Source organism: Rattus norvegicus, chromosome 8 (assembly GCF_021556685.1).
Source record: "Rattus norvegicus strain SHRSP/BbbUtx chromosome 8, alternate assembly SHRSP_T2T, whole genome shotgun sequence".
Taxonomy (NCBI): Eukaryota; Metazoa; Chordata; class Mammalia; order Rodentia; family Muridae; genus Rattus; species Rattus norvegicus.
In genome coordinates this window covers 21,628,820-21,646,051 of record NC_141541.1, presented here as the reverse complement: position 1 = coordinate 21,646,051, position 17,232 = coordinate 21,628,820, and the positions used below count along the sequence as shown (strand labels likewise).

General features: G+C 37.1%; 1 protein-coding gene across 7 annotated transcripts in view; it reads left to right on the top strand.

Annotated features, from left to right (window-relative positions):
* The window catches only part of Naalad2 (N-acetylated alpha-linked acidic dipeptidase 2), a 72,876-nt gene that overhangs the window by 38,314 nt on the left and 17,330 nt on the right, over positions 1-17,232 (top strand). For all 7 annotated transcript variants that reach the window (NM_001433038.1, NM_001106802.2, XM_087560779.1 and 4 more), the window contains 6 exon segments: positions 2,094-2,179; positions 2,436-2,555; positions 2,658-2,740; positions 4,655-4,718; positions 5,703-5,770; positions 15,796-15,887. In NM_001433038.1, coding sequence (NP_001419967.1) covers positions 2,094-2,179; positions 2,436-2,555; positions 2,658-2,740; positions 4,655-4,718; positions 5,703-5,770; positions 15,796-15,887 — 513 coding nt within the window.

Sequence of the window (17,232 nt, the reverse complement as noted above, 5' to 3'; positions counted from 1 at the left end):
TGGAATATTTTGGTTTTTCCTTTTATGGTAATTGAGAGCTTTGCTGGATATTGTAACCTGGGATGGCATTTTTTTTCTCTTAGTGTTTGTATCACATCTACCCTAGATCTTCTGGCGTTTAACGTATCTGTTGAGAAGTCCGGTGTAATTCTCTTGGGTCTCTGTTTATATGTTAGTTGACCTTTTTCCCTAACTGCTTTAAATATTCTTTCTTTGGTCTGTGTATTTGATGTTTAATTATTATGTAATGGTAGGAATTTCTTTTCTTGTCCCATCTGTTTGATGTTCTCTAGCCTCCTTCTATGTTTGTGGGCAACTCTTTATGTTAGAGAAGTTTTCCTCATTAGTTTTGTTGAAGATGTTTGCTGACCCTTTGAGTTGGGAATCTTCACTCTCTTCCATACCTACTATTCTTAGATTCCATCTTTTCATTGTGTCCTGGATTTCTTCAATGATTTGAGTTAGGGGCTCTTTTCTTTTTGTATTTTCTTTGACTGTTGTGTCAATAACTTCTATGGTATCTTCTATACCTTCAATTCTCTCTTCTATCTCTTAAATTCTAATGCTTGCATTTGTGACTACTGATCTCTCTCCTAAGTTTTCCATTTCTAGAGTTGTCTCTCTTGTGTTTTCTTTAATGTTTCTATTTCCATTTTTAGGTCCTGAATGGTTTTGTTTTAATTCCTTCATCTGTTTGGTTGTGTTTTCCTGTATTTTTTTTAAAAAAGGTTTGTTTCTTTTTTAAGGGCTTTTACTTGTTTACCTATGTTCTCCCGTATTTCTTTAAGGGAGTTATTTATGTCCTTCTTAAATTCCTTTATCATATTCATGAGATGGGATTTTTGATCTGAATCTTGATTTTTAGGTGAATTAGGGTATCCAGGACTTGGTGTGGTGGAAGAACTGGGTTCTGATGTTCTCACAAAGCATTGGTTTCTATTGCTTATTGTCTTATGCTTTGCTCTTGCCATCTGGTTATCTCTAGTACTAACTCCTTTGCTGCCTCTGACTGGAAATTGTTCCTTCTGTGCGCATGGCTGTGTCAGAACTCAGAGTCCAGCTGTCTCTGTAATCCTGGGATTCTGGCGTCCTATGATCCTGATATCCTGGGTGTGGCAGAGCTTTTGGGAGTCAAGCTGCCTCTGGGATCCTGAGGTCCTGGTAGACAGAGTTCCAAGGCTCCTATTGTGTTAGAGCACCTGAGAATTGACTGTCCTTTGGGTTATAGGAGCGGATGAGAAGCCAGCACTCTAGGTCTGCTCTGGACATAGGTTCAAACCAGAAGGAACCTATGCCTCTGACTGGATGGGGATACCTGTGTCCCTAGATCCTGGGGATCCTAGTTATGCCAGATTATGAGGCAGATGTTGTGGTCTCACCTGGGATCCTGGGTGTGTCAGAGCACCTGGGACAAGGAAACTCTTTTTTAGTAAGTAGGAATACACTTGACATTAACAATGAAAGTACACAATGCATAAGAAAGTACTTGACTGTAGTGCTCTACATTAATGAGTGTCAATACAATGTCTGTTTACATTAGTATCTCCACAAATATATAAGTAATTCATTATACTATGACAGCATAGCAGCCTCAGTGTCAATAGTGCTTTCACTTCCTTTGTAATTTTAGGTACACTATCACATATGTGATTTGTTACTGACTTAAGCAACACTGCTCTGTGCATGGATTTATAAAAATATATGTTCAAACAATAGATTTTTCCTTTCAATTATTGCATAACACATTGTCACTCCTGTGTACTGAGAGTATAAAGTTAAAAATAAACTAAGTTGTTTAATAGAATAATTTGAGTTAGAAGTAAAAATCAGTAATACAGCTATGAAATATAATAAATAATATAAAATGTTGTTCTTAAAAGTTGACTTTAAGGCACATGACTAAATCTATAGGAAAAAAATGCAATAATGTTTCTAAGTGTTTCAAATAATCCAATTATTGAGGTGGCAATAATATGAGCATTCAATGTCCTATCGAATGGTTTTGTTCAGTTTAGGGATTTTTTTAATGAAATGATAAATAAAACTAAATACAATGCTACATATGAACTAACTTATTCTTTTCAAAATTCTAGGAAAGTTCGAATGCATGTTCATAATATTAACAAAATCACAAGAATTTACAATGTAATTGGAACTATCAGAGGGTCTACAGAGCCTGGTAGGTTACTAATATTTTGAAAACATTTTCTTTTAAGAAATAAGAAAAGATGAAATTCTATCAATAACATACTTTTTGACTGATTTGAAACTGAATTTCAGGGGAAGGGTGTTACCATTCTAAAAGATTTTACTTTACGCTGTTGGTTGTCTTCTGTGGAGTACACCCATACAGGAGAAAGTTTAATTAAACACACAAATGACAAATGCCTGTACTGTATGCTGGTTGAAGCTCTCTGGAACACATTCTTGTCCAGACAGGTATGTCATTCTCGGAGGTCATCGTGACTCCTGGGTGTTTGGAGGGATTGACCCTACGACTGGGACAGCAGTTTTGCAAGAGATTGCGCGAAGTTTTGGAAAACTGGTGAATGGAGGTAACTAACAATTCTTACTCACTTGTAATTGAAAGAGACTTGCTTAATATTCCTGTAGCTGTAGGTGACTGTACCTAACCAAGTACACGAACATGATTGCAGGTTGGAAACCTAGGAGAACTATTATTTTTGCCAGCTGGGATGCAGAAGAGTTTGGGCTGCTGGGTTCAACAGAATGGGCTGAAGTAAGTAGCATGGAAGGTATTTATTATAATGCTGTATAGATTCTCTTACCTAATAGAGAATTTAATTACCTAATTTAACTCAAGTTAAATTCACAAAGACATAGAATATGTTTACTGTCATGGTTGTTTGGCAAAGCAGAGTCACTTTTTAAATTAACACTATTATCAAAATATTTTTTCTGTATTTGTGTTGGGAAAACAAAATCAATAAACTCAAAAAATAATCTGAATTTTCAAGCCTTGCCTTTCATAATAGCTATATACTTTGATTGTTAATTATAAAATGATAATACCGAAAATTAAATCACATTAATAGAATATCTTAATGTAGTATTTCACAGTGGTTTTTTTTTATTTCTTGCAGGCTCTTAAATCTTAAAGAGCCTCTCCTAGACACCTTCTTTCTTCTTTCCAGTTCTCCTTTGTTGGTAATATCTAAGTTTTTACTGAAGTGTCTAAAGTGAGCACACGCATTTCCACAAAGTTAGATATGGTTTTTGTTATTCGCTTTCTCTACCATCTGTTTATCACATATAAGTATAAATTTTATTCATGTTTTCTAAAGTAAAGTAGTCATATCTGTATATAGTTTTAAAAACTCCCTGGCTCATTTTGCCTTATATTAGTGTAAAATAATAATATGAAGCAAAATCGGGTATAGTTACTTATCTGATAATACTTAACTTTGTTAATTATGTACACATTGTAAAGCTTAATTTTGATACTAGTTTTGTAAATATACAATTTGAAAGTAGAACATCAATTTAGAATGATCAAATATAATTGATCATGGTAATTCTTTAGAATGTGTGACTTGTAATACATATGTACATAAATTAGTTTGTTCCTTCGATACTTCAGAAATGTAAAGTATAAAGAATTCTAAGATTTATGACAGTAAATTTGCATTGATAAACATAGGAGTATAGAAATCATTTCAACATTCTTCCTAATTTTCTACAAGACATGTTATTATATTCAGTAACACATTTAACTTCTGTAAGACATAGGTGAAGTTATCTACAGTGATGTTCTCCTTAGTTCCTACACTCAGGCAGCAGAGGTGGGAGGTGCCTGTAAATTTGAGGCCAGCCAAGTTTATATGAGTTCTAGTCCAGCCATGCATACACAGTGAGACCCTGCAAAAGCTGGAAGAGAGACTTTGATTGTAATCAAAGCAACTATAGTAATAACTTTTCTTGTTGTTGGAACACTTTGCCTGAAGAAAACAACTCAAGGTAGAAAAGGTTTATTCTGCGCATAGTTCCGTGGTACAGTCCATCGTGGTAGGAAAGCAGGGATGGCAGGTCTGTAAAGCACAGGATGACATTATATACACAAGCAGGAAACTGAAAAAGTCGAGTGCTAGTGCTGTTGTTCAACCCAAGACCTGAGCACATAACATGGGCATTTTACTCTTTATTATGTTCTTTCACATCTCTATAGATTTTTATAAAAATACATAAATGGAATTTTATGTTTTACACCATGATACTCTACTTAGGAGTCCTTCAGTAAATATAAGGGTCAATCTCTAGGGACATCTGTTAGAAAACAGATCTCAGCCCTCACGTCGAATGGTTCAGGTTCAGCAGACTGTGGGAAGGGATGCCAAATCTTAAACCCTTACTTCAGCCTATTCCGACAAAGAGAACCAAGGAATTATACCTGACAATATTTTTCTTAGGCCTTTTGAATTTACTACATGACTTCATATTTTCATTTTCTTATTTTAATTTTTATTGCTTTCAACAAGTAAGCAGTTGTTAAACTTTTCTTTAAATTTGTGGTTGTGGGCAGATACTGTATTTGACTTATAAACATCACTAGGCCATTTTTTCCAGGAGACTGTTGGATTACTTTGTTTATATGTTGATAGTATATTGTGAATTAACAACTTGGCTTCAACTGCAGGAGAATGCAAAGATCCTACAGGAGAGAAGCATTGCTTACATCAACTCAGATTCGGCTATAGAAGGTAAATCTTTTATTTTCAAATACAGTGTTTAAAAAGTAAGTTCCGTTTTCAGTAATTCTTTTCTAGTTAGTATACTTTTTGTTTGTTTGGTCTTCCTTTTTCCTTTCTTGAGACCAGAGTCTCATAGATGGCCACAAACATGTTGGTGGCCATGACCTTGGACGCCCTATCCTCCCACGTCTACCTCCTAAGCACTAGGATTACAGGAATGTACCATAGTGCCTGGCAAGCTTTTTTGGTTTAATATTTTTTAAGTATACAAATTCAAACATAATATATTTCAAATCATTTGTTTAGACAAGATTCTTCAGTAATAACTTAGGGAAAATAATTCATGTCAATCATGACGAGCTCTGACTCCTAGTTTTCTTGCTCTAACTCTGGTGTACATTTGCTTGTCTCAAATGGCTACTTAAACTCCTAACATCCACCACACTTTTCTTGTGGAGGAATTGGAGAAATTTGGCTGGAATGTTTCAAAAGAAATATTCTGCAGAAAATATTGTACAGAAATTATGTTCTTCATAAAACACTTACTTGAAAACTAAAATAGTATTTTCCTATTTATTAGAACTGCTTTTGAATTGACACATTGTATTTACCTCCACATTTTCAGTGCTATTTTGCTTATTGGCCCTGGAGCTGTTACAACATAAAGCATGTCTACTTTATTAATATAAAGTAATGATTATAATGAAAGAATGAGGAACAAGTTCTCTAGTCTTCATGCTTTCTTTGACATTGTCCCCTGAGAAATGTCATTACAAGGAAAATTGGCTGCTAGCTGTGGGAGCTACAACCTCGGCCACTAGAATCCACCATTTCTTTATCAGTTTAAGCAATGCACTGCAGCCTCTCTCCCTCCCCTGAAGCATTTTAAATCAAAATCTGTTACATTATCTTTGAAATAGAACATTAAAATTAAACATAAATTTATTTCTTTTGGTTGCTGAAATAATTCTTTTGTGTTGAAACATCCTTCAGGTAATTACACTCTCCGAGTTGATTGCACTCCTCTTCTCCACCAGTTGGTGTATAAAGTGGCAAGAGAGGTAAATGATTATTCCTGGCTTCACTATTTTATGGGGAATGGATAGCACATTTGTCTTCATTGGCTTCATCTACTTTTAAATTGGTACCAGAAAATTGAGGAGGCAATCAAGTAGCAACTGAAACAAAATTGTAACGTACAACTTATCTTGTGGCACAATTGTGAGGATGCTAAGAAATAAAGTAGTAAAAATAAGCCAAGAAAGTTAGAAATTGGCCAGTGTAGAAATCATTGAACTTTCTCACCAGACAATTCATTGTATGCCAAGATAGCCAGTAGAATGGACACTAATTAGTCCAAAGGCAAAACGAAGGATGTCTGCAACTGGTGATTACACAGAAACCCTCTTAACATTAAACTAATCATATATTAAATGCTCTTGAGAACTAAAGCACATTGAATCTAAAATAAAATCTGATAATGTATTCACGGTATCTCTGCCCCTCATTTGAGTAGTTCTCCTATAGAAAGTTCACTTACAGAAGTGTTGGAGAGGCGCTCAGTGGTTGAGAGCACCTCCTGATCTTCCAGAGGATGTGAGTTTGGGTGCCCCGCACCCACAGCTGCCTGTAATCCCATCCCCAAGGTATCTGACATTTTTATACCTCCATAGGCGTCTTAACATTCATGATGCACAGACACACACACGCACATGCACACACACATGCACACACACGAACCAACCAAAACACCCCACACATCGATAAAAATAACAAATATTTAAAACAAAAGAACATAACTTTAGAATTGTTTGCTGCTTTAAGGTCAGCCTTAATGAACAGTGCCATTTTACTGAAGGTTCTATTTCCTAATATCTTTAATCTTGCCCTACCTACCTGTTTACTGCTATTTTCTCTAAAAGCAGGCTTTTTCCCCTAAACGAATGTGCTATTTTTTTCCCTCTTGATGGTATCCTTACCCTTTCATTTAAACTTATTTTCTTGTTCTTTTATAGGAAGGTCTCACAATAGTATATTTCCTAAAACCAAGTGTAAAGAGAATCTTTGCGGTTTAATACTTCAGAATATGTTTTATGGTCTGTACTGTACTAGAAAAATGGCTCCTGCCTTTGATGTCAGGGGTGATAAGAACTTTAGAACCAGTAAGTAGAAGTTATTATTTGTGAACCTTGTGCAAAGGCATGAAGCTAATATCTATTGCCATACAAAGACCCTGAGAACTAATGTGACTCATCCACCATCCTGTAAACCAATTATTACAATTTCTTCCACACGTTGTACCTTAGTTATTCTTCTATTGCCATAAAGAGATACCATGACCACAGAAACATAGAAGAAAGAGTTTCCTGGGGCTTACAGTTTGAGAGGGTGAGTCTGAAACCATCATGGTACAGAGCATGGCAGCAGGCAGGCAGGAAGGCAGGTACTGGAGTAGCTGAGCACTTATGTCCTTACCTGCAAGTCCAAGGCAGAGTCTTAGCTTTTTAAACCTTAGAGCCCACCCCCAATGAGACATCTTCTCCATAACCAGTTCCACAAATTGGGGACCAAGCACTGAAATATATGAGCCTATGGAGGTATTCTCTTCCAAACCACCACACCTACTAAGTCAAAGAATCAAGATGACACCAGAAGTGGAAAGGAAAGCAGTTGCCTGACTCAGCAAGAAATGGAGCATGATCCTACTAATGCCGATAGTGCATCTGGTGGAAGTAGTTCAGATTGATCACGGCTCAAGGCCACAAGGTTAGTGGTAGATTAGACATTATGACTCTAGAAAATGAGGAGGATACCTACCCTTCTCCCCACCCCTATCAGCCTTCTGCCTTTTTCTCACATTTCTGTCTCTTTGGATTTTTTAACCCACTGAGTTTAAACAGGGCTGTCCTTATGAACATTGTGTAGCAATAGCCACTGGAGCTTTCTGGGCTTACCAATAGGTACAGAAATAGAGATATGAATCCTTTTCTTTCTGTATACATGAATAACCATGAACTTATCACTCTTCCATGATTGACTATTGATAGTTCTAATCTTGTGCAGGCCTAGGGCTGGCAACTACAAACACAATATACTACAACTTGTCATACCAAGGAAATAGCATTTTAAATTCTGTCTTTTTTTTTTAATGGCTGTGAACACAAATTTATCGAAACCATGCTTTGGACTGCTTCTTTAGCTGTCCTAGACTACAATCTTGAATTTTGAATTTTCTCTTTTTACCCTACCTTAAGAATCTTATCATTTTTCATTTCACCTATTTATGATGAGGCTTATTACCTTGATGTCTTCTGCCCCTTTCTTTTTTTAAATATATATGTATGTTATTGGATATTTTTTATTTACATTTCAAATGGTATCCCCTTTCTTAGTTTCCACTCCAGAAACCTGCTATTCCATCTCCCCTCTCCCTGCTTCTATAAGGGTGCTCCCCCACCAACCCACCTAATCCCTCCCACCTCCCTGCCCTGACATTCCCTGGGGCATCAAGCCTCTCTTCCCATTGATGCCCCACAAGGCCATCCTCTGCTACATATGCAGCTTGAGCCATAGGTCCATCCCAGTGTACTCTTGGGATGAAGATTTAGTTCCTGAGAACTCTGGGGTTCTGATTGCTTGATATTATTGCTCTTCTTGTGGGGTTGCAAACACCTCCAGCTCCTCTAGTCCTTTCTCTAACTCCTCCACTGGGGACCCCTATTCTCCTCGGTTCAATGGTTGGCTGCAAGCATCCTCCTCTGTATTTGTCATGCTCTGGAAGAACCTCTCAGTAACAGCTATATCAGGCTCCAGTCAATATGCACTTCTTTCCATCCTCAATACTGTCTGGGTTTGCTGGGTGCATATGGGATGGATCCCCAGGTGGGGCAGTCCCTGGATGGCTTTTCCTTCAGGCTCTTTTCCACACTTTTTCTCCATATTTCCTCCTGTGAGTATTTCCCCCTTTCTATAAAAGACTGAAACATACACACTTTGTTCTTCCTTCTTTTTGAGCTTCATGTGGTCTGTGAATTATATCTTGGGTATTCCAACTTTTGGGCTAATATCCACTTATCAGTAAATATATACCATGTGTGTTCCTTTTGTTTCTACTTGGTTGATTTCAGGCCTGAGTTTGATTATTTCCTCCCTATCTCCTCCTCTTGGATGTATTTGCTTCTTTTTGTTCTACAGCTTTTAAGTGTGCTGTCAAGCTGCCAGAGTTTATTCTCTCCAGTTTTTTTTGAAAGCACTCAGAGACATGAGTTTTCCTCACAGCACTGGTTTCACTGTGTCCCATAAGTTTTGGTGTGTTGTGCCTTCAGTTTCATTAAGTTCTAAAACGTCTTTAATTTCTACTTTTATTTCTTCCTTGACCAAGTTAATATTGAATAGAACATTGTTCAGTTTCCATGTGTATGAGGGCTTTCTGGTTTTTTGTTTGGTTGGTTGGTTGGTTTGGGTTTTTGTTATTGAAGAGCTATCTTTGTTCTTGGCTATCCGATAGGATGCATAGAATTATTTCTATCTTCTTGTATCTGTTGAGGCCTGTTTTGTGATTGATTATATGGTCAATTTTTTGAGAACATACCATGAGGTGCTGAGAGGAAGCTATATTCTTTACTTTTAGGATGAAATTTTCTATAGATATCTGTTAAATCCATTTGGTTCATAACTTCTATTAGTTTCACTGTGTCTCTGTGTAGTTTCTGTTTCCATGATCTGTCTGTCCATTGATGAGAGCAGGATGTTGAAGTCTCCCACTATTATTGTTTGAGGTGCAATGTGTGCTTTGATCTTTAGTAAATTTCTTTTATGAATGTGGGTGCCCTTGCATTTGGAGCATAGATATTCAGAATTGAAAATTCATCTTGGTGGATTTTTCCTTTGACAAGTATAAAGTGTCCTTCCTTAGCTTTTTTGATAACTTTTGGTTGAAAGTCAATTTCATTCAGTATTAGAGTGGCTACTCCAGCTTGTTTCTTGGGAACATTTGCTTAGAAAGAAATTTCACACACTTTTACTCTGAGGTAGTATCTGTTTTTGTCACTGAGGTGTGTTTCTTGTATGCAGCAAAATGCTGGATCCTGGTAATGTATCCAGTCTGTTAATCTATGTCTTCATAGTGGGTAATTGAGTCCATTGATGTTAAGAGATATTTGGGACCATTGATTGTTGTTTCCTATTATTTTTGTTGTTAGAGGTGTAATTATGTTTGTGTGGCTATCTTCTTTTGGGTTAATTGAAATATTACTTTCTTGCCTTTTATAGGGTGTAGTTTGCCTCCTTGTGTTGTAGTTTTCCATCTATTATCCTTTGTAGGGCTGGATTTGTAGAAAGATACTGTGTAAATTTGGTTTTGTCATGGAATATCTTAGTTTCTCCATCTATGTTAATTGAGAGTTTTGCTGGATACAGTAACTTGGACTGACATTTATGTTTTCTTAGGGTCTGTGTGACATCTATCCAGGATCTTCTGGCTTTCATAGTCTCTGGTGGGAAATCTGGTGTAATTCTTATAGGTCTGCCTTTATATGTCACTTGAATTTTTCCCTTATCTGCTTTTAATATTCTTTCTTTGATTTGTGCATTTGGTGTTTTGACTATTAGGTGACAGAAGGAATTTCTTTTCTGGTTAAATCTACTTATAGTTCTGTAGACTTCTTTTATGTTTATGGCCATCTCTTTATGTTAGGGAAGTTTTCTTCTATAATTTTGTTGTAGACATTTACTGGCCCATTATGTTGGAAATCTTCACTCTCTTCTATTTCTATTATCCTTGGGTTTAATCATCTCATTGTGTCCTGGATTTCCTGGATGTTTTGGGTTCAGAGCTTTTTGCATTTTGCATTTCCTTTGACTGTTGTGTCAATGTTTTCTATGGTATCTTTTATACCTTCAATTCTCTCTTCTATCTCTTATATTCTGTTGGTGATGCTTGTGTCTATGACTTCTTTTTTTTAATCTTTATTAACTTGAGTATTTCTTATTTACATTTCAATTGTTATTCCCCTTCCTGGTTTCTGGGCCAACATCCCTCAACACCTCCCCTTCCCCTTCTATATGGGTGTTCCCCTCCCCATCATCCCCCCATTACCACCCTCCCCCTCAACAATCTCGTTCACTGACAGTTCAGTCTTGGCTGGACCAAGGGCTTCCCCTTCCACTGATGCTCTTACTAGGCTATTCATTGCTACTTATGAGGTTGGAGCCCAGGGTCAGTCCATGTATAGTCTTTAGGTAGTGGCTTAGTCCCTGGAAACTCTGGTTGGTTGGCATTGTTGTTCATATGGGGTCTCGAGCCCCTTCAAGCTCTTCCAGTCTTTTCTCTGATTCCTTCAACGGGGGTCCTGTTCTCAGTTCAGTGGTTTGCTGCTGTATTTGCCTAAATACGTTCACCTATGTATTTGCTGTATTCTGGGTGTGTCTCTCAGGAGAGATCTACATCCGGTTCCTGTCAGCCTGCACTTCTTTGCTTCATCCATCTTATCTAGTTTGGTGGCTGTATATGTATGAGCCACATTTGGGGCAGGCTCTGAATGGGTGTTCCTTCTGCCTCTGTTCTAAACTTTGCTTCCCTATTCCCTGCCAAGGGTATTCTTGTTTGCCTTTTAAAGAAGGAGGGAAGCATTCACATTTTGGTCATCCTTCTTGAGTTTCATGTGTTCTGTGCATCTAGGGTAATTCAACCATTTGGGCTAATAGCCACTTATCAATGAATGCATACCATGTGTGTTTTTCTGTGATTGGGTTACCTCACTCAGGATGATATTTTCCAGTTCCATCCATTTTCCTATGAATTTCATAAAGTCATTGTTTTTGAGAGCTGTGTAGATGTACCATTGTGTAGATATACCACATGTTCTGTATCCATTCCTCTGTTAAAGGGCCTCTGGGTTCTTTCCAGCTTCTGGCTATTATAAATAAGGCTGCCATGAACATAGTGGAGCATGTGTCTTTGTTATATGTTGGGACATCTTTTGGGTATATGCTCAAGAGAGGTATAGCTGGGTCCTCAGGTAGTTCAATGTCCAAGTTTCTGAGGAACCTCCAGACTGATTTCCAGAATGGTTGTACCAGTCTGCAATCCCACCAACAGTGGAGGAGTGTTCCTCTTTCTCCACATCCTTGCTAGCATTTGATCTCTTTCCTGGGTTTTCTATCTCCAGGGTTGTCTTCCTTTGTGATTTCTCTATTTTTTCTCATTCCCCTTTTAGATCCTGGATGTTTTTGTTCAATTCCTTTACCTATTTGGTAGCATTTTCCTGTGTTTCTTTAAGGAAGTTTTTCTTGTACTTCTTAAAGTTCTCTAACATCATCATGAGATGTAATTATAAATCAAAATTTTGCTTTTCTGGTGTCTAGAGGTATCCAGGACTTGCTTGGAGAACTGTGTTCTGATGATGCCCAGTGGCCTTGATTGCTTTCGATTAGGGTCTTGCCTTTGCTTCTCGACATCTGGTTATCTCTGGTGTTAGTTGGTCTTGCTGTCTCTGACAGTGGCTTAAACCTCCTGTAAGCCTGTGTGTTAGCACTCCTAGGAGACCATCTCTCTCCTGGAAGGTTCTGGTTACAGAGAGTTGTGGCAAAGGGTCTGCTCAGGGTATAGACAGGAACTAGAAGTAACCTGTCCCAGACTGCTCTTCCGTTCCTCTGTCCTGAGGGCTCCAGGCAAGCCCCTCTGAGTAGTGGTCTTTCCTGTGCTCTCAGGTGTGTCAGCACCCTTGGGAGACCATCTTTCTCCTGGCAGGATCTGGATACAGAGAGCTGCATCAGAGGGTCAGCTCCAGGTCCAGATGGAAACCAGAAGTTGAATTCTGTTTTAATTAGAACTTCTGTTGCTGTGATAAAACACCGTGACAAAAAAGCAAGTTGAGGAAAGATTTTTATACTTCCAAATCACTTTTCTGTACCCTGGTGCACAATGTTCCTGGAATCTTGGAGTGGGAGTATAACTATCCTGATGTAGGATGAGCACTTCACTGTCACTTATTCTCAGAATTTTGAGCAGCCATAAACTTCTGTATTCACTGTCATTTTCAGCTTAGAGAGCTTTTCTGATCAAGGTTTAAAGTAGCATTTGTCTATGGGTATACACATAAAAAATTAGAAAGGAGTTTAACACGATGTCAAATTAGCAAAAGAAGCCACAGGTTTGACCACACATATCATCCCACTCATCCATTTACCAGCCTGTGGGAATAGGCCTCAAATGCAATCAGAGAATTGTTGGTTAATCCGATAATCACCATGCCACTATTGCACTAGGGTGTAAATCTTGTACAGTGAGTTAATGTTTAATTTTCAGGGTTCATGGTCACATAAGACTATGGATAATTTTATGTCCTATTACCAAGATGTGTGGTGGTGTCAGCAATAGGTCTCCCCAATTAATTCTGGTGGGCAGCCTTGTTGGTTTGAATGAAAAATATTTCTTATAGTTTCTGGCATTTGAATCCTTGGTCCTCACTTGTTAGCACTGATTTGAGGGGGGAGGTAGGAGGTGTGTCCTTTCTGGAGGAAGTATATTACTGGCAGTGGGCTTAGGGGCCTTAAGGCCTTGTCCTACTCCCAGTTTGCTTTCTCTGCTTTATGCTTGCTATTCAACATATGACTCCTCAGCTGCTGCTCCAGCTGCAATGCTTCGCCATAATAGTTTCTTAATCTTCAGAAACTGTAAGTCCAAATAAGCTTTCTTCTATTAGTTGGCTGGCTCATGATGCTTTATTAGAGCAATAGGAAAGTAACTAATAAATCAACCAAAAGTGACACTAATAACCTATGTTGTTGGGAATAGTGGAGGCTTCTTGAGCTTTCTTGATCAAAATCCTGCAGGAAGGTATCCCACTCTTGGCACTGGGATTTTCTTTCTTCTTCCTTTCTTTTAAATGAATTTTTTATGGAATTTAGTTTGGTCACAGTTTTTCTATTCTAAACCACTCTTAGATCCCTCATCTTCCCAACTCTATGCCTTTGCTCTCATGCTTCTTACCTATCAAGAATTAAAAAGAAAACAAAACAACAACAACAAAACAAATTAAAACAAAAACGGACCAACAAAATAACAAAACAAAACAAATCCAAAAAAACCTACAAAAACCCAAAACCAAAGACATACAAGCAAGGAGAGCAAACCAAAGTGAAAAAAAAAAATCAAAGAAAAAGCCTAAGAAACATGTACACACAAAACAAAATCTACAGCAACACAACATCAGAAACCATAATATATAAGAAAAGAACTAATAAGACCAAATAAATATCCAAACAAAGCAATTTGAGAAAGAAAAAACCTACAGAAATGTAATTGAATTCATTTTGTGTTAGCCATGTGCTGCTGGGTATCAGGCCTACCTTTAAGTGTTTAATACATACACCAAGAAACCAGTGGAGAAAACTATATTTCCATTGTAATTGGATATGAACTGGAAATAGCTTCTTTGTTAGGGATGGGAGCTAGTGTTCTTTCCCCTTCTCAGCTCTGAGATTTTTGATTATGTTAGTTTCTGGAGTTGGCATTATCCACGTGTTTAAATAAGGTATCTCCATTCAAACCCTTTCAAGATTTACTTTTATGAGTGTTTTGTTTGAATGCCTGTGTGTACACCACATTATGCAATGCCCACAGAGGCCAGATGAGATATCAAATCCCTTGGAATTTGAATTATAGAATGCTGTGAAACCACCAAGTGGGTGTTGGGAATTGAAACTGGGTCCTTTACAAGAGAAGCAAGTGCTTCTTAACTGCTGAGCCATTCATCAGCCATATTCTTAAAAACCAAAAATACAGTGTGAATGTTTGTGTGTATGTGCGTATGTGTGTGCACATGTGCGTGTATTGTGGGGGGAGATCTGCAGGAGTCCATTCTGTCCTTCAACCACATGGGTCCTGGGGACTGCATTCAGCTGTCAGACTTAGGGGCAAGTACCTTTGGTTGTTGAGACATCTCATCACCCATACACTCTTTTTGCATTAAAAAGGCTATTTTTAAAGATAATTATGTAATAGAATAATAGGTTTCTATGTGTATTCTTACATCATTATTAATCCTCCCCATCCTAGTATATCCCCTTCAATTTTCATTTCATGTGAGTTCTATCTACCCATCTATAGAACTCTTCTCTAACCCTTAGTACCCCTGTATAATTTTCTAGGCTCTATAGACATTTTAAGTTAAATACAAAATGAAAGTCAAAAGTATGATACATATATAATAAAGAATACATGGTATTTAGCTTTCTGTGTTGGAATTATCTCACCTAGACTAGTTTTCCCCCCAATTCTATCTACTTTCCTATACATTTCATTTTTCTTTGGTGCTAAATAAAATTACATTGTATCTATGTTCCACATTTTTATTTATTTTTAATTCATTACCAACTTTATTATTTGTTATTATTTATTTATGTATTTATTATTTCATTGCTTTATTATTTATTTCATTGCCTGCATTATAAGTTGAAAGGTATCTACCTTGGTTCCATGTCTAGCTACTGTGAAGAGGGCAGCAGTGAACACAAATGTACAAGTAACTTTATTTTTAGGTGTTTGGGCATATGTGCAGGATTGGTATATCTGAGTCATATGCATTTTGAGAAAACTCATCACTTTCAGTGTATAAGCATATAACCCTACTAGTTTATATGAGTTACCCTTTCCTCACATTAAAAAAATTCAGCTTTGCCTAAGCATAATTTGAAAACTCTCTAAATAATGTCCTCACTACTACCAACTTACTCCACCAAAGTTAGGGTTTGTCTGGTTGAATAAAAGGAATTTATTAAATAAAATATGTGTACATATTCTCCACTATCTTTACGTGAAACAATTTAAAACTTTTACTTAAAATGTTAAAATAAACGAAATTCCTTTTTAAGTAATTGGCAAAGTTACCAACAACAGCCATCATTAAAATGAAGTATTTGGGCTAGGTTTTTTTCTTATCAGTTGCAAAATATATTTTTGCATAATAGAATATAACATGTATGCAAGTCCAGGTAATAGTTAAAGTTGATACTCGTGTGCAGATGGAGTTATGTTTGTTATGTACTTGCTTCACATCCTGATGCCTACTAATGGTTTTTCTAGATTTCCAGTCCTGATGATGGTTTTGAAAGTAAATCACTTTATGAAAGCTGGCTGGAAAAAGACCCTTCACCTGAAAATAAAGAACGTCCTAGGTAAATTAATGTATATAGCTTTTCTACCCTGGGATAAATAAGGATTCCCCTAACCCTTGCTTCTCCAAATGTTCAATGCTAGGATGGCTCATTAATAATTGAAATAAATTTAATAAAGCTGTCCGGTCAGCTGCCGTTTTGTTTGTTAATCATCTCAGACACATTTTGTTGTTGTTGCTTTGGTTGTGTTTTGATTTATCAAGACAGTGTTTCTTTATGTAACAGAGGCTTTGGTGCCATGGTTTTACTTCATAGACCAAACTAGTCTTGAATTCACAAAGATTCTGCCTCCCAAGTGTGTGCCACCATAGCCAGCTGGCTTCAGACACTTTTTTTCTTTTTTCTTTTTCTTCCTTCTTTCCTTCCTTCCTTCCTTCCTTTCTTTTTTCTTGATGTACAGTGTAACACAGATATAGTTTTAAAGTTTTCTAATTAAATTGATTTTGTGGGGGCTTGAAATATGGCTCAGCAATTAAGAGTGCTTGCTGCTCTACTAGAAGCAGTTCCCAGCACCCAAGAGATCCAATAGCTGTTTCTGGCTTCTGTGAGCATCTGAATGTGAGTATAAATAAGATGAATCATATGGCAATTTTGCTATATAGTAGTCATTATCTGGCATCTTTATGTAACTTTAATTTCAGATATGTAGTAGATATCTTAAATAATAGTATAACTTTGTGCAATAATAATGTAAAAATTAAATGTTTTATATGTTTTCATGTGCTTGGATATGCGTGTGTGTGTGTGTGTGTGTATACATTGTACATTTATGTATGTGTTGGTGCGAGCCAAAGGTTAATGCTGGGTATTTTCTTCCATTGATTTCCAACCTTATTTTTTCCCCTTTTATAAAAAATTTATTTCATTTTTTAATGATATGTGTCTATGTATATCTCTGTGGGTATATGCGGAGGTAAAATGAGTTGGATAAACTAAAAACAGGAGTTTACATCGCACCTATGCGATTTCTGGGAACTGAGCTCATGTCCTCTGCAAGGTCTGTATGTGGTCTTAATCACTGAGTCATCTCTTCAGCCTCTCCACCTTATTCACTTTCACTTTTCACGTTAGATCATTCATTGACCCTGTAGCACCCAGCAAAACTGTCTGGTTGTGAATTTCCAGGACCTTGTTGTATTTGCTCCCAAACCCCCAAACACTGGGGTTTAAGATGTGTGTGGCTAGGACTGGCTTTTATGTGGACGGTGCAAATCTTAATTCAATGTCTTCATGCTTACATAGCAAGCACTTTGCCCATTGAATCATCTCCCTAGACCCCTGCATTTTTATTTTATATTTAATAAAGAAACATTTACAATAATCACCTATTTGTGTGCCTTCCTGT